The sequence below is a fragment of the Marmota marmota genome, unplaced genomic scaffold (genome assembly GCF_001458135.2).
Source record: "Marmota marmota marmota unplaced genomic scaffold, marMar, whole genome shotgun sequence".
NCBI classification, from domain to species: Eukaryota; Metazoa; Chordata; class Mammalia; order Rodentia; family Sciuridae; genus Marmota; species Marmota marmota.
In genome coordinates this window covers 2,813,241-2,829,411 of record NW_025999999.1, presented here as the reverse complement: position 1 = coordinate 2,829,411, position 16,171 = coordinate 2,813,241, and the positions used below count along the sequence as shown (strand labels likewise).

The window sequence follows — 16,171 nt, the reverse complement described above, 5'->3', positions numbered from 1 at the left end:
GTAGATAAAAAATTAACTCTGCAGTTTGTTCCTTTGAGCTAGTCATCCCAACCTATTTAATTTAATTTATATTTTTGTGGTGCTGGGAGTGGTAGGCAAGCACTCTACCACTGAGCTACACCCCTGTCAACTTTCCCAACTGTTTTTATAAGACCATCCAGACTGTGGTCTTCATTGCCTGTGACATACACTTGTGCAGAATAAGAGTTGAATCCACCTTCCTCTCTTTTTCCTTGAGCATTCACAACTGAATTTGCATAAATCACACTTAATGATTTGAACCTACCGAAGTAGCTACTTCTAAATCTAAATCTAGAAATAGAATACTTACATTTTTTGACCATTTGGGACATCTAATTTTTTTGCCAGTCCCTGCAAGCTTCATATATCATACACTCTAACCACTGGAGAGACTGATTATATATAACAATAGGACTTACTCCCTCTGCAGCTACCAGTGCAAGCAGCCAAACCACCCCTTTGCAGCAATCCACCCAGCCTAGTAAGGACTTGCTCAGTGACGCCCTGCTTCCCCATTTTACTCTCTCTTCCCAGCTTTCAACTCAAAACCAACCAGAAAAGGCTGAAGACACTCCCCAAACAAATCACCTAAGATGCCTAGCTTCTCTTGCTTATGATTAGCTTGCCTCTAGCTTCCTCGAGCCTAAAAATTCAGTCAGAGCACACCTGAAATTTCCTTTTTTTAAAAAAAAAAATATTTTTACTGTTATTAAGCTTTCTTACCCTTACTCAAATCTCTGCCAAAGGCAAGAGAGGGTGGTTGACTCCTTCACTGTAGAAAGCTGGGGTTCTCATTTAGGGAGGTCTTTATTTCCACACTGTATGGATTACAAATCCTTTTCACATGCCTTGGTCTTTAATTCTTAATGATTTTCAAAATGCTATGATGCTATGCTTTTTATGATGCTTTTAACATACATGATGTAAATGTTTGTGTGATCACATCTATTCAACTCTGTCGTGGTCAGACTACATTACTTTTTGACATGGCATAGCCTTCTGTCCAGGTTGTGGGTTGAAGTCAGACATTAGCCTCTGCTCTAACGTATGAAAATGAGGGTATAAATCCACCAGGAAAGGGCCAAGAGAATGGGTGGGCCCTCTTTTCCTTCCCCTGCTCCTTTCTAGAATGGTGTCACCCAAGACTGTGTTTTTAAGGCAGGAGATTGTAAATGTCTTCCCTGAATAGTGATGATAAGAATAGCTAGCGCTTATTTAAATGCTTACTGTGTGCCCGACAGTGTTTTATAAAAACAAATTTGTTTAATTCTCACATCAAGCATATAAGATAGGCATTGTCATCACCCCCATTTTGCAAATAAAGAAACAGGCTCAAGCAGGTAATCACAGTTACTCAGGAGGCTGAGGCAGGATCTTGAATTCAAAGTCAGCCTGAGTAACATAGAGACCCTGTCTCAGAGAGAGGGAGAGACAGGGGCAGAAAGAAAGAAAGGGAGAGAGGAATTGCAGTCCAGAAAGGTCAGGTAAATTGACCAAGATTACTCAGCAAATGAGTGGTAGACCTCAAATTTGTCCCTGACTCTATACCTAACAACTGCCTGTTGTTTCTTCTTTAGGGAAGATCTAAAGATACTGACATCCAGCTGTGCACAGCAGCTCAGGAGGTTGAGAAAGGAGGATTTCAAATTCAAAGCCAGCCTCAGCCTCAGCAATGATGAGGTGCTCAGCAACTCAGTGAGACCCTGTCTCTAGATAAAATACAAAATAGGCTTGGGATGGGGCTCAGTGGTTGAGTGCCCCTGAGTTCAGTCCCCAGTACCAAAAAAAAAAAAAAGAAAAAGAAAAAAAAAGACATGCAGTGTTTCCCACAAAGTATTCCATCCTGATCACTATACAGTGAACCTCTAGTTGAAAGGCCCCCCTCATAACCAGAACTTCCTATCAGTTGACTATTGCTGGACTCTTAGATATGAGCAGACTGAAGACTGAAGGCATTTGAGGAACTGTTTTGCCTTTTTTGTTTTAATCCACTCTGATGTACAAGTTGTGCAGAATAAAATATACCTATATTAAGTGTACAGTTTGATGAGTTTTGGTAAACATGTGTACCGGTGTAATCACCAATACAATCAATATGTGAAACACCGTCTACCCAGGAAATTCCATTGTGCCCCTTTTGCAGTCAGTTTCCATAACAACCCCCTCCCCAGAGTACCACTAACCTAATTTCTTTCACTTTAGTTAGTTTTGCCTGTTGTGAACTTCATACAAATGGAATTATGCAGTATATTCCCTGCCGTTTGGGCAGCAGCACACATCGACTTGTTTCTTGGATTAGAGGTTTGCTCCTAGCATTGATGTACACCTGTAATCCCAGTGATGTGGAGGCTGAGGCAGGAGGATAGCAAGTTGAAGGCCAGCTTGGGCAATTTAGCAAGACTCTGTCTCAAAACAAAAAGTAAAGAGGGCTGGGGATGTGGCTCAGTGCTAGAGCACCCCTGGGCTCAATCCCTGGTACTCTAAATAGTAATGATGATGATGATGATGATGATGATGATAATAATAATAATAATAATGTTTGTTCCTTTTCATTGTGAAATATATATATGATGAAATATTGTGTGTATTTATCTACTCCCCTGTTGATGGGTATTTGGGATGTTCTAGTTTTTTTTTCACCCAAGAAAAATATTTAATATAAATAATCTTAAAATATTAATATAAAAGTCACTGTCAAATGGATTAATCTGTGGTTATTGAGTTATTTCCATAAAGCATTTAACTCATTATCAACTATTTTATTTGGGATATTTGTCTAGTCCTAAGTCCAGTGGTAAATATATAAGAACTATATAACTGCAGAGTTGGGAGTGGGGACAGTGTCCTGCTTCTCCCAGAATGACAGCTGTGCTTTGTGGGCAGGGCACTGGGTAGAGAAGACACCTCTGGAATGTCTTCTTGGTTTCTTCTAGAACCTGAACCCTACTGTTGGACTGGATTCTGGGCTTGCTGCCCTGAGGTACAGCCACCATATGAGTGGAGCTGGGGGTAAAAAGGAAACCTCCAGCCTCGTGTCCATGCTCACCTGGAATTTAGCTTCTTCATCCACAGCTGGGAAGAATAACAGATGCCCAGGACCTGTCCTTGGGGAGATACTCCAGTGCTTGACCGGGAGCTGGGGGGAGAAGGAACCACACACCCAGCTCGAGTGGCTTCCATCAGGCAGAAACTGGCACGGCCAGGGAGAGGTAGGGGCTCATGTGCTGCGGACTCCAGCTGATCTTACCAACACTTAGTACATGTTTCCCAATTCCTCGTATGTCCTTAGGACGCTTTTCAGAACATTTAATTTTTTTTAACTAATTGTGACCAATTATGGCTTTTTCACTGGGAAGCGAGTCTACAGAACTCTAGTATCTCTCAACAAATACTCTTTTGCACTTCGGGTTTTTGTTTTTTTAATTTAATGTATTAATATATCAAGGACATTACTTCATATCATCAGTTTATAGAGATCATCCTCATTCTTTCAACAGAAGCAGAGTACTTCACTGTGTGGTTGTATCAAAATTTATTCATCCACTGACTTACGTAGGGAATTTACTTTTTTTTCTCAGTATTTTACTATTAGAAAAACTACTGCAGTGATTTGCCCTGTCTGCATGTAGTATTACCTGAGTGAAGGCCTATACTCAGGTTAAACACCTAGAGTGACATTGCTGGAACAAAAGGTAAGTGCGTGTTTGTCAGATATTGCTAAATTCTTCTCTAAAAGGGTGGTGCCAATTTTGATTTCCAGTGGCAATATATGAAAGTACCTGTTTCCTTTGTAACCTTACCAACAGAATGTACTGTCATCTGATAGGTGAGATATGATATCTCAGAGTAGTTTCAATTTTTATTTATATAATTGTTAAGTGAGGTCAAATATCTTTACATATCTTAAAGATAATTTTTATATATTTCTGTGAATTTTTAAGATAATTTTTCTCTCCTATTTTTTCTTCTTTTCTGTTACTTAAATTTGAGACAGGGTCTTGCAGAATTGTTGAAGCTAGCCTTGAACTTGCAATACTCCTGCCTCAGCCTCCCAGATTGCTGGGATTACTGGCTTGAACCACTGGGCACAGCTCTCCCCGTTTTTGCCATTAAAGTTTTGATCTTTTATTTCTCAATTTTTAGGAGTTGTTTTTTAAATATTGTTGATTATTACCATTTGTCTGTACTATATGTACTATTTTCTTCTAGGTCATCAGCTTTTTTTTTTTTTTTTGCTTTGTTTATGCATTTCTTTTCTCATTCAAAAGTTTATTTTGGGGCTGAGGGTATGTCTTAGAGGTAGAGCACTTGCCTAGCATGCTCAGGGCCCTGTGTTTAATGCCCAGCACTGAAAAATAAGTTTATGTGGTCAAATTTATGTCTTTTCTTTTACTGCTCCCTCACTTGAACACATATTTTTTTTAAATATTTATTTTTTAGTTGTAGTTGGACACATACCTTTATTTTATTTTTTATTTTTATATTGTGATAAGGATCGAACCCAGGGCCTCGCACATGATAGGCAAGCACTCTACCGCTGAGCCACAACCCCAGCCCATCTTGAAGATATTTTGAAAGCCTTTCCCTAAGCTGAGTTAAATTTACCGGTGTTTTCTTCTAATACTTACATGGTCTTATATTTTCCCATTAAGATATCTGATGAGTTTAAAATTTATTTATTCTTAGGCATGGTGTAAGTTATGGACATAATCTTACCTTTCTACTATTACTACTGGGGCTACTCAGATGCCCCAGTAAAATTTATTTACCCCAGTGATTTAAGATGTCACTCTTATCATATACAGATTTCTATATCTACTAGGGTCTATTACTGGAATTTCTATTTAATTCCACTGGTCAGCTACTCTATGCATCAGTACAAACTACTTCAGTTATGCAGGATTTATAGCATGTTTTAATATTTGGTAAGGTTTCTGTTTCTTTTTCTGTGGTTGCAGGGGGTATTTGTTTTGTTCTATGAATTTTAGTATACACTTGTATTTTTATTGGGATTTATTAGCTTTACTGATGAACTTTTGGAGAATTGATATCTTTATAAAGAATCATACGTATATGTATATACATAGATAAACACACACTATATATATATATATATATATATATATATATATATATACATATCTGAAAGATAGAAAAATAGACTTGATCAAATGAAAAGACATGCCTTATTTTTAGATAGGGATTTTTCATAAAGATATGTATATATTTATTTATTTTTATGTGGTGCTAAGGCTTGAACCTAGTGCGTCACACGTGCTAGGCAAGCGCTCTACCGCTGAGCTACAGCCCCAGCCACTCAACTTGTTCTTATTTGTTGTTATTATCAGGGGATTTTTTTTTTTTTTACCACTATATCCTCTAACTGGTTACATTTCACTCTAACTTGTTCACGTTTCATGCATATGAAAACAATTTGTTCCTCTGTTAATTTTATATGAAGCTTTCTTTCAGAATTCTTTTAGTCTTTTAGTTTATCACTGATTCTCTAAGGTTTTCCAGCTGTACTATCACATCATCTGCATATATAGATTTTTTTACTTTCTTTTCTTTTTTTGTACTAGGGATTGAACCCAGGTGCACTTTACATTTGAGCTTACATCTCCAGCCCTTTTTATGTTTGATTTTGAGACAGGGTCTCACTAAGTTGCTGAGGCTGGCCTTGAACTTGCAATCCTTCTGCTTCAGCCTCCCAAGCTGCTAGGATTACAGGTGTGTGCCCCTGTGCCAGTCTAGATATTCTTACATTTATAAAAACTTATTATTTTTTTTTTTACCAATTTTTAGGTTTCCAATTTTTTTCTTGTCTTATCATATTGGCAAAGACCTCCAATATGAAGATGTATTTGTAGTAATTAGAGATAGCAGGCATCTTTGCCTTGATAGAAATCTTAGTGGAAATGATGTTAGATGCTGACTTTAGGACTATTAGAAGTTATTTATTAGTTCCTACTTGTTGACTTTTTGTCAGGAGTAGGTGTTGAAATTTGTCAAAGTCTCTTTCAGCATCTACAAATATAATCATACATCTTCCCCCCTTATATCTATTATTATGACATATCATATTTAATGGATTTATTAATATTGAACTAAACTTTCACTCCAGGAAAAACATTCTCATTTGGTCATGGTGCATTATTTTCTTAAAGCTGTACTGGATTCTGTTTCCTAATTTAACACTTTTATTTTTGATAAGTAATACTGGTCTTGAGTTTTCTTTCCTATTTTTTATATATTTTCAGTATCAGGTTTAAGTATATGGGTTTTACTTGTGTCACAAAAAGGAATAGCAGATTTTTCTTCATTTTCAGTGCTTGGAAAAAAAATTTACAGAACATCAGGGCTGTTAGGGTTAGGGGTTTATGGGGTTTCCTCAATACTAGTTTGTTTCTTCTATGGAAATTAATCCCTTTAAATTTTATAACTCTATAGGGTCAATTTGTGTAATTTGTATTTACCTAAAAAATTACACATTTAACCTAGGTTCTCAAATGTGTTTGCATATAGGGTTTTGCAAATTAGTCACTTATAATTTTGGTGGGGCAGAGAAATGAGGATTGAGCCCAGGGACACTTTACCACTAAACTACATCCGCAGCCCCTTTAATTTTTTTATTTTGAGACAGGGCCTTACTAAGTTGCCCAGGTTGGCCTTGAACTTATGATCCTCCTGCCTCAGACTCCTGAGTCATCAGGATTACATGTGTACACCACCTCACGCAGCAATCACTTACGATTCCTCTTTCTTTCTTTCTTTTTTTTTTTTTTTTAATATTTATTTTTTAGTTATCGGCGGACACAACATCTTTGTATGTGGTGCTGAGGATCGAACCTGGGCCGCCCGCATGCCAGGTAAGCGCGCTACCGCTTGAGCCACATCCCAGCCCATAACACCAATCTTAACCAAGGGCTGTGATTAATCCTATGCCCAGCCTGCCTGACATGATATACACTGCAAAATACAAAAACAGAACGATAAGAGTACATTTCATCATCACTGCTGCAGCTTTGCTGAGGTTAGAGAAATAGCCACTAGGATGATGCTTAAGACCACGGTGAGAAGGCCTTCAACTATTCATCTTGAAAGGAGTGGTTCTCAACCTTCTGCATGAGAACTACCAGAAAGGCTTGATGAAACACAGTTTGTGGGGAGCTTCAGCCCCCAGAGTTTCATATTCAGTAGGTCTTGGGTGGGACCTGACAAGACAGTTCTAACAAGCCCCCAGGGGATGCTGCTGTGCTGGTCTAGGGATCACACCTTGGAAAGCACTACTTCAGGGTGCCAGGATAACAGAACTTGATGTGGTTCTTTCACCATCATCAGAGGCAGCTCAGGGTTCCTGCATCTCTTCTGTAACCCGAATTATCAGTGCCGCAGTCTGGCTGGGCACACAATCACGAGCCACCACACAGCTTGTAGATTCAAACAGCAACTCTTTATTCCCGAACTCACACCAGCCGTCTACAATCACGTTCTGGGGAAATCCACGTTCTCTGCCCAAATCCACCCCCACTGGGCTTCTGTCTCCCAAAAAATACTGTCTGAATCCCGTGAGAACTCAAGGGGAACTCAGGCAGCAGGATACGCCCTATTCCCAGCAGGAATAACCTTAAACCTGGATCCACCCTAAACCCGGATCCGCCCTGGTCCTTGAGCAAGGTCACCTTAGATGCAATGTCACTGCAAAATGTCCTATTTCCACGAGTCCTTCCACTAAGCAACATGGGGTATGCTGGCAAGGAAATTGTCATACCTACTTGGCTAATGGCTCCCAGCAATCAGGAGTTACTTGAGCCAAGAACTGGTGCTAGAGGGCTCTCAGACACTTAGGCTTGGAATGAATCATCAGGGGTCTCTCTCTAGGAACTGAACTGGTATGGAGGAAGCTAGGCTCAGCAGTGCTGTCACCTGTGATGCTTTTTTTGTATCAATGAGGAGGGGGCAAAAGGCATCTAGTACAGATATATGATCAGTAGGATAGGGAAGATGGGGACTGGTTTTATTTTTTTCAGTATATAAACTATTTATTAACAGAAAAGACCTACAGACTCATTTCTTTTTTTTTTTAATTTTTTATTGTTGGTTGTTCAAAACATTACATAGTTCTTGACATATCATATTTCACACTTTGATTCAAGTGGGTTATGAACTCCCATTTTTACCCCATATACAGATTGCAGAATCACATCAGTTACACATCCATTGATTTACATATTGCCATACTAGTGTCTGTTGTGTTCTGCTGCCTTTCCTATCCTCTGNTATTGTTTCTTTTGCTGAGAAAAAACTTTTTAGTTTGAGTAAGTCCCATTTGTTGATTCTAATTATTAACTCTTGTGCTATGGGTGTCCTATTGAGGAATTTGGAGCCCGACCCCACAATATGTAGATCGTAGCCAACTTTTTCTTCTATCAGACGGCGTGCTACAGACTCATTTCTTCTTAGATACACCCACAGTGCGGCCGCGGCGCCCAGTGGTCTTAGTGTGCTGGCCTCGGACACGAAGGCCCCAGAAGTGGCGCAGTCCCCTGTGGGCCCTAATCTTCTTCAGTCGTTCTAGGTCCTCCCGGAGTTTATTGTCTAGACCATTGGCCAGAACCTTGTCAGGGGTAGAAGGAAGTTCTCCTTCAAAGAATAGCCTGACACTTACAAGAAACAGCCCCCTGGGAGACATCCTGCCTGGGAGACATCCTGCAGCCATCTATCTCCCTGAGACATCCTGGGGCCATCTGTCTTCCTGAAACATCCTGAGGTTATCTCACCTTGTGAAGACATCCAGCAACTGCCGATAAGAGAGCTTCCCCATCCCCAGCATATAAATACCCCTGTGTGAACAATAAAAGTTTGCAGCTTGATCAGAACTCCTGTCTTGCTGTCATCTCTCATGTCTCTTGTCCCTTCATTCCTCCCCACCTAGGTTCGCCGCCCACGTTGATGTGTCCTGCCGGCCGGGACAGAACCTGGCTGTATTTTCCATCCTTTATATCCTTCTGTCTGTTCAAGAACCAGTCTGGGATCTTGTACTGTTGTGGATTCTGCATAATGGTGATCACACGTTCAACCTCATCTTCAGTGAGTTCTCCAGCCCTCTTGGTGAGGTCAATGTCTGCTTTCCTCAACACCACATGAGCATACCTTCGCCCCACACCCTTAATGGCAGTGATGGCAAAGGCTATTTTCCGCTGTCCATCGATGTTTGTGTTGAGTACTCGCAAAAAGTGCTGGAACCTTTCAGGAATCACTAGAGACATGGCAGCAGCAGAGCGTGTAGGCCTCCTGTGTAAGCGGGGACTGGTTTTAAAGGAAAGGAAATAAAATGCTAATACCTTCAGGACACCTCCCCCTCCTCCAACCTGTTGCCAGGGTTACCTGCCTCCATGGAACTGTTCTTCCCAACAAAGATGTGTTAATGAATGACCCCTGGACTGCTCATCTGAACCCCTGGAAGGGTCCTTGTCCACCTTTTGATCAAGGTAAGATAAGGGGAGAGAGGGTATGAGAACAAAGGAAATCTAAAAATCTATCAAAGGAGCAGGACACCCCTACTCCCTTGGGCACCAACTTCCAACTCAGATCCCTTCCTCTACCTCTGAGGATCTCTCTCTCTCTCTCTCTCTCTCTCTCTCTCTCTCTTCTCTTCTCTTCTCTTCTAAATAAAACTTTTTGCTCTTGCCTCCGTGTTTCTTAGGTGTTCAATCTTTGACACCAGGGAAACGGGACTTGGATTCTCAACACCTGCATCATCGTCATCCACATAGTCATCTTCAATACTGCTAAGGACGGACATTTGGGTTCAGGTCAACCTCTAGCTTCCGGAAGCCCTTGGAGACCACACCTGGCTGGATGTCCAAGATACCCTGAGGGAGGCTGGGCCCCTGCTGTTAGCAGTAAAGCATGGCAGAACCTTACAGTGGCTTCACTTTCTGGAAATAGACAAGTTGAACAATAGGCTGCTGAAGCACATACCAGAAAATCCAGCAATTTTAGAAAGTGTGGGCGGGTATGCCAGGGGATAGGGTATTCTCAGTGGCATCACAGTGCAGCTGGCCCTTCCTTACCAGGTCTAAGATCATCCTCTCCTGCTCCTGCCCAGAAGATCTCTTCAGCAAATAGATAATTCTCCTTTTGGAAAGATCCCACAGTGGTTTCCCTGCAGGGGGCCCAGCCATGCCTAGGAATCCATGCTTCTTATTCTATCTTTGTTTCCAGGTGGGAAGAGGCTTTCAGGACCAACCGTCATTGATACATGATGGATGAGAAAGAACATTGCCAATGCCACTCAGCAATGGGAGTTGGAAGGGAGGTGAAGATGTTGATCATTTGAGCATGAGGGGATTACAGCTGAGGAAGGAATGCCCAGACCCTAGGGTGTTCAGGATGAAGGGGTTGACGAGGACCTTGGCATGTGGCTTGTTTCTTTCTCCTGATCTCACAGATACACCTCCAGAGGGTCACGTCTTGGAATTCTGCTTCCTCAGTGGCAGTGCTCTGTTCTGGTGCCGAGTTGTTCAAGAGGAACAGTTTCAGAGAGGGATGAGGTGTTTGGCATGATCTGTCTGGAGATTGACTTTTTTCCTTGGGTCTCAGGAAGCATTTGCATGCACACTGCATCCTAGATACTGGCCCTCTGACTGTGTAGCTCTTAACTTGCTTGCTGCGGGATATCTTGAAAAGCACCCCCCACCCCCAGGCTGGATACATTTTATACTAACAAAATTAGGAATGGACAAATTCCAGAAAAAAGAAAGCTCTTCAGCCCACAAACCCAAATTCTTTGATTCTTTGCAAATATGAAATTGTTCTTCAAATGGATTAATGTCTCAGGTATCTGAGGAGAATTAGGATTTAGCCAGCCTGGAGGTACCTGTCCTTAGAAGATGAATGAAGCCCTTCACCAGGGCCAGGGGTATTTTACCAGAACTAGCCCAGCAGTGCACAGTGCCACCTAGTGGTGAGCCTGCACAGGAGGGTTTTCCCTCTAAAAACCTTCTGCACAAAACTGGCTGAACCACAAGAGGGTAAAGCATCCCTTTCAGCCATAAAGATCCAACAGCAACTACCACACTTTTTTTTTACATCTCTCTGATTTATGAGGTCTTGCCTCTCTTAACTTACAGTTTCCTCTTCTGTACAATAAGGTTAACCTGGTGAACCTGAACTTCCCTTTCTGAACTGGTTTCTTTATGTGGATCAAAATCCCCTTTTATTTCTTCCCCTGATACTTCCTCTTTCTCTACTTGGAAATAAAGAAAAAAAAAAGAAGAAAGTTTTTATTATGTAATGGTAATCTTGTTCTTAGTTAATTTACATTGTTGGAGCAGGCTTAGCCCGCGATGTGTCTGGCAGGCAGAAGTGTAAGTTGCCTATGGATTGCATAATGCAGTTCTAAAACAGGCAGCCTGCTTAAGAAATGATATGAGAATGTGACCTTTTTTTTTTTTTCCAAATTGTGAAAGCTACATTACAGTATATTGAGAACTGGAAAGAATACGGACTTCACTTCCATCACCCAGTAGTATCACAGCAGGATTCCAGATGTTACAGTTTGAGATTCTTGTTATTTCACACTTCATTCAGGTGCTATCTTCTGCAGCTGGGAATTAAATTTCATTTGCTCTGAAATACAGTCAATCAAACAAGAAAGTATGGTATGGCAGGACGACCGACTAACTGGTTATTCAGAACGGTCCCTTTGTGAGAGTGATTAGATGTGTTCATTCTCCAACAGCACCGGCTATTAGCACCTTTTTCCATTTTGCCCATTTCACAGCAATAAGGATAACTATTTCGGTGTGCATTTCTTGATTTACCTCTGAGGACGAACATTTCACAGTCTTCGTGACTGTTTATATTTTTCTCTGAATTTTTTATTCCTCTCCTTTGCTTATTTTTATTACCTTGTTTATAGATTTCTTTCTTATTAATTTGAAGGAGTTATTTACATACTAGCAACATTTACAATTTGTCGTAGTTTGCAAATATTCTCTCCCAGTCTATTCATCTTTTGGATTTGTTTTTCATATTTTAAATGTTCACAGGGTAGAACCTTAGTTTTTCTCTATGGCTTTCAAGTTTTCAGTGTTTCATAAAGGGACAGCCAGCACCCTAATGTTAAATAAATTTTTTAAATTTTCTATTATAATAGTTCTGTTTTTTTTTTGTATTTGTGTCTTTAAACTCCAAGGAGTTTATTGTTGTTTAAAGTGTGAGTAGTAAAAAGCAAAGTTCTAACTTTGTTTTTGTCCAAAGTTAGAACCACCCTCAACCCCACCCTTTTCAGAGAGAGTATAAAATGCCACAGTCTTTGGGGGACTACAATTTGGCCACAACTATTTGATTAAGGTGCACATACCATTTGATCCAGCAATCCTACCTCTAGAAATGTCTTTTACAGAAATAAAAAGCATCAGCATATAACATTTCACATGTAAGGTGCTACATCATGTCATTTTTTTTAATATAGCTCCAAAATCTAGAATTACCATGAATGTACAGGAAGAATGTTGTAATAAATTAAAGCAGATCGATTCTATGAAATATTATGAGCTATTTAAAATAAATTAGTAGCTCCCAACATATATTGACTTAGAAAAGTGATCATGTTAAGTGGGGAAAGAAAAGTTACATGACATTAAAAAATACTTTATGTCTGAATATGAATAGGAAAAAAAACATAAATCCTGGGCACAGGGGCACACACCTGTAATCCCAGCTACTCAGGAGGCTAATCAAGAGTATCACTTGAGTGCAGGCATTGGATCAGTCTGAGCATGGTAGGATCCCATCTCAAAAATAAAATAAAATTAACCCATCATGAAATTATCATTGATTTTTCTTTTTTTAAATTTGTTTTTAGATATACACGACAGAAGAGTATATTTTGACATATTATACATACATGGAATATAACTTATTCTAATTAAGATCCCATTCTTGCAGTTACACATGATGTGGAATTTCACTGGTCCTATGTTCATATATGAACATAGGAAAGTTATATCTTTATCATTGGTTTTCTTAAGGAGAAGCAATTGGAAGGTCATTGGACTAGAAAGAGCAGAGATTATTAATTTTTTAAAAAATATCTTTTTAATTGTAGATAAATACACAGTATCTTTATTTATTTTTATGTGGTGCTGAGGATCGAACCCAGTGCCTCACACACACAGGCGGTGCTTTGCCACTGAGCTTCAGCCCCAGACCCAAGATTATTAATTTTTATTTTGTAGACTTTTTTAATATTTATTTTTTGGCTTTAGGTGGACACAATTTTTTATTTTATTTCTATATGGATCAAACCCAGTGCCTCATACATGCTAGGTGAGCACTCTACCACTGAGATACAACCCCAGCCGCTAGACTTTTTTTTTTTTTTTAATATAACAAATCAAGAAAGAAATCTTGTCACTAACTGGTTAATTCTCATAAAAGAGAACTTGTTTAACCTACGGGAGAAAGAGGATCAATGCTCACATTTTGCCTTCTAAAAGGGCAAAGGGAGACGAGACAAGTGTTTCATGCATGGGAAGGTAGGTAAGTTTCAGAAGGAATAAGCTCCTATGTTGTCAGGGTAGAATGAGAAGCGGCAGACAGGCATCTCAGGAAGACTGATTTTAGCACATGAAGTAAAGTTCTAATCACTAGAAGTGTCCAAAAACTGAAGCATCTGTCACACTGAATTTGAGTTTTCCATTGCTAGAAATATCAAGCCGAGGCTAGGTGACCATCTGTCATGTGTGCTGTGGAATAAATTTCTAAATTTAACTGGAGGTTGGACTAGATAATTCTACCAATTTTCAGTGCTAAAGTTTGAGTGATTTTAAAAAATATTTTTATCAGTTATTGATGGATCTTTATTTATTTATTTATTTATTTATTTATTTATTTATTTATTTATTTATGTGTAGTGCTGAGAATCAAACCCAGTGCCTCACACATGCTAGGTAAGGGCTCTACCACTGAGCCATAACCCCAGCCCCAAGTTTGATGATTTTAACATCTGAAAAACTTCATTAAAATATAATATTCAAAAGTATGTGGCACACTCCAGTAATCCCTGTTATTCTGGAGGCTGAGGCCAGAGGATCTTGAGTTCAAAACCAGCCTGGGCAACTTAGAGAGGCCCTAGTCTCAAAATAAAATTTAAAAATGTACTGGAGGAGCAGTTCAGTGGTAGAGCATTTGCCTAACATGTGTGAGGCCCTGGGATTAATTCCCAGTATAAAACACACACACACAAAAACCAATCAATCAATCAATCAATCTATCTATCTCTATATAACATTGTAAATTTACAATGTTATATAGAGATAACTTAGAAATCATCCTCACCTGCATATAAAGTTCCAATATTCATAGAGGGAACCATTATATTATAGATGGGGTATTTGATTAGAAACTTATATCATGTTGTGTTCCTAAACTGTTTAAATTTCTATCATTAATGTATTAATTTTGCAATAAAACTCACTAAAATATAAATATCCATCCTCAGCAGATTTCCAGTAAAGAGTGGTATATTTAACTGCTTGACAGCGTGGACACAGTGCACTAAATATAGATCATAGTTTTTCTTTCTTTCTCTGATGGTGTTTTATTTTTCTTTTTTAATATTGCCAGTTGCTTTCATCCCAAAAGTAAATGCAAGGCCCTTCCATTACGGAAGCATTAAGGCTCCGTGAAAAGCATATTTGGAGATAAAATAAATTAATAAATACATAAACACTTCTACTTTAAGAAGCATGAGAGTTTTTTTGTTAAAGAATCTTTCAAAAATGAAGACAAAGCAGCTCAGGAACCTGAAGCAGGAGGATCACAAGTTCAAAGCCACCCTCAGCAACTTAGCAAGATCCTGTCTATAAATAAAACATTAAAAAGGGCTTGGGATATGGTTCAGTGGTAAGAACCCCTAGGTTCAATCCTGGGGGGGAAAAAAAGACAAAATATTTTTTCAGACATAAAAAACTAAAAGACTTTGTGACTAGCAAATTCACAGTACAAGAGATGAATAAGGAAATCCTTTAGGTAAAAGGAAAGTATGGATCTACATATACAAAAAACATCTTGAAAAAGAAAACAAATCATTCTAACAGGAGTGAGATGGAATCTCAGTATAGTTTTAATTTGCATTTCTCTAATTCCTAGAGATGTTGACCATTTTTTATATATTTGTTGACCATTATATTTCTTCTTTTAGAAGGGTCTGTTCCATTTCTTTGCCCATTTATTGATTGGGTTATTTGTTTGTTTGTTTTTTTTTTTTTTTTTGGTGTTAAGCTTTTTGAGTTCTTTGTATATCCTGAAAATTAATGCTCTATCTGATTGGAGGTGGCAAAGATTTTCTCCCATTCTGCAGGCTCTTTCTCCATGTTCTTGACTGTTTCTTTTGCTGTGAAGAAGCTTGTAGTATGGAGATTCCTCAAAAAACTAGGAATGGAACCACCATTTGACCCAGTTATCCCACTTCTTGGCATATATTCAAAGAACTTAAAATCAGCATACTACAATGACATGGCCACATCAATGTTTATAGCAGCACAATTCACAATAGCTAAGCTATGCAGCCAACCTAGGTGTACATCAACAGAGGAATGGATAAAGAAACTGTGGTATATATACACAGAGGAATATTACTCAGTCATAAAGAAGAATGACTTATGACATTTGCAGTAAATGGATGGGTCTGGAGAATACCATAATAAGTGAAATAAGCTAACCCCCCCAAACCTAAGGTCAAATGCTTTCAGATATGTGAAAGCTAAACCACAAAAAAGGTGGGGGTGGGGTGGGGATAAGAGAATTCCAGTAGATTAGACAAAGAGGAATAAAAGGAAGGAAGGGAGAATAGGAATAGGAAAGGCAGTAAAATAAATCCAACATAATTTTCCTGTGTATTCATATGAAAAACCTAAGTGAATCCCACCATCATGTCTACACACAAGAATGGGGTCCTAATTAGAATAAGATATATTCCATGCTTGAATAATTTTTTCCATAGCTTTATTGAGGTAAATTTGAAGTATAATAAAATACACATATTTGAAGTATGCAATTTAATCAGTTTTGACATATATGTAACCTATACAATTAATATAAAAAGCATTTCAATTACTTTTTTTTTTTTTTTTGGTAC

At 38.9% G+C, this 16,171-nt stretch overlaps 1 protein-coding gene and 2 long non-coding RNA genes across 3 annotated transcripts; 2 read left to right on the top strand and 1 right to left on the bottom strand.

The window, feature by feature from the left end:
* Positions 1-2,952: 2,952 nt before the first annotated feature.
* Positions 2,953-3,230, top strand: LOC125618004. Its single transcript, XR_007349213.1, has 2 exons — positions 2,953-3,001; positions 3,079-3,230. It is a non-coding gene; the product is annotated as an uncharacterized LOC125618004 (long non-coding RNA).
* Positions 3,231-8,448: 5,218 nt separating this feature from the next.
* On the bottom strand, positions 8,449-9,300 carry LOC107149979 (40S ribosomal protein S18-like). The gene is made up of 2 exons (XM_015494877.2): positions 9,000-9,300; positions 8,449-8,638 (listed from the first exon to the last, which is right to left on the bottom strand). The coding sequence occupies exons 1-2, from the start codon at positions 9,288-9,290 to the stop codon at positions 8,471-8,473; spliced, it is 459 nt and encodes a 152-aa protein (XP_015350363.1). The 5' UTR covers positions 9,291-9,300; the 3' UTR covers positions 8,449-8,470.
* LOC125617965 lies at positions 9,199-12,183 on the top strand. The gene is made up of 2 exons (XR_007349096.1): positions 9,199-9,512; positions 9,728-12,183. It is a non-coding gene; the product is annotated as an uncharacterized LOC125617965 (long non-coding RNA).
* The last annotated feature ends 3,988 nt before the right edge of the window (positions 12,184-16,171 follow it).

Bases quoted from the DNA above. Each gene is read 5' to 3' on its own strand.
- LOC107149979 (XM_015494877.2), bottom strand. From the start codon at position 9,290: ATGTCTCTAGTGATTCCTGAAAGGTTCCAGCACTTTTTGCGAGTACTC. The intron at 8,639-8,999 runs GTTCTGTCCCGG...ACCCCTGACAAG, and splicing joins AGGATGGAAAATACAGCCAG to GTTCTGGCCAATGGTCTAGA.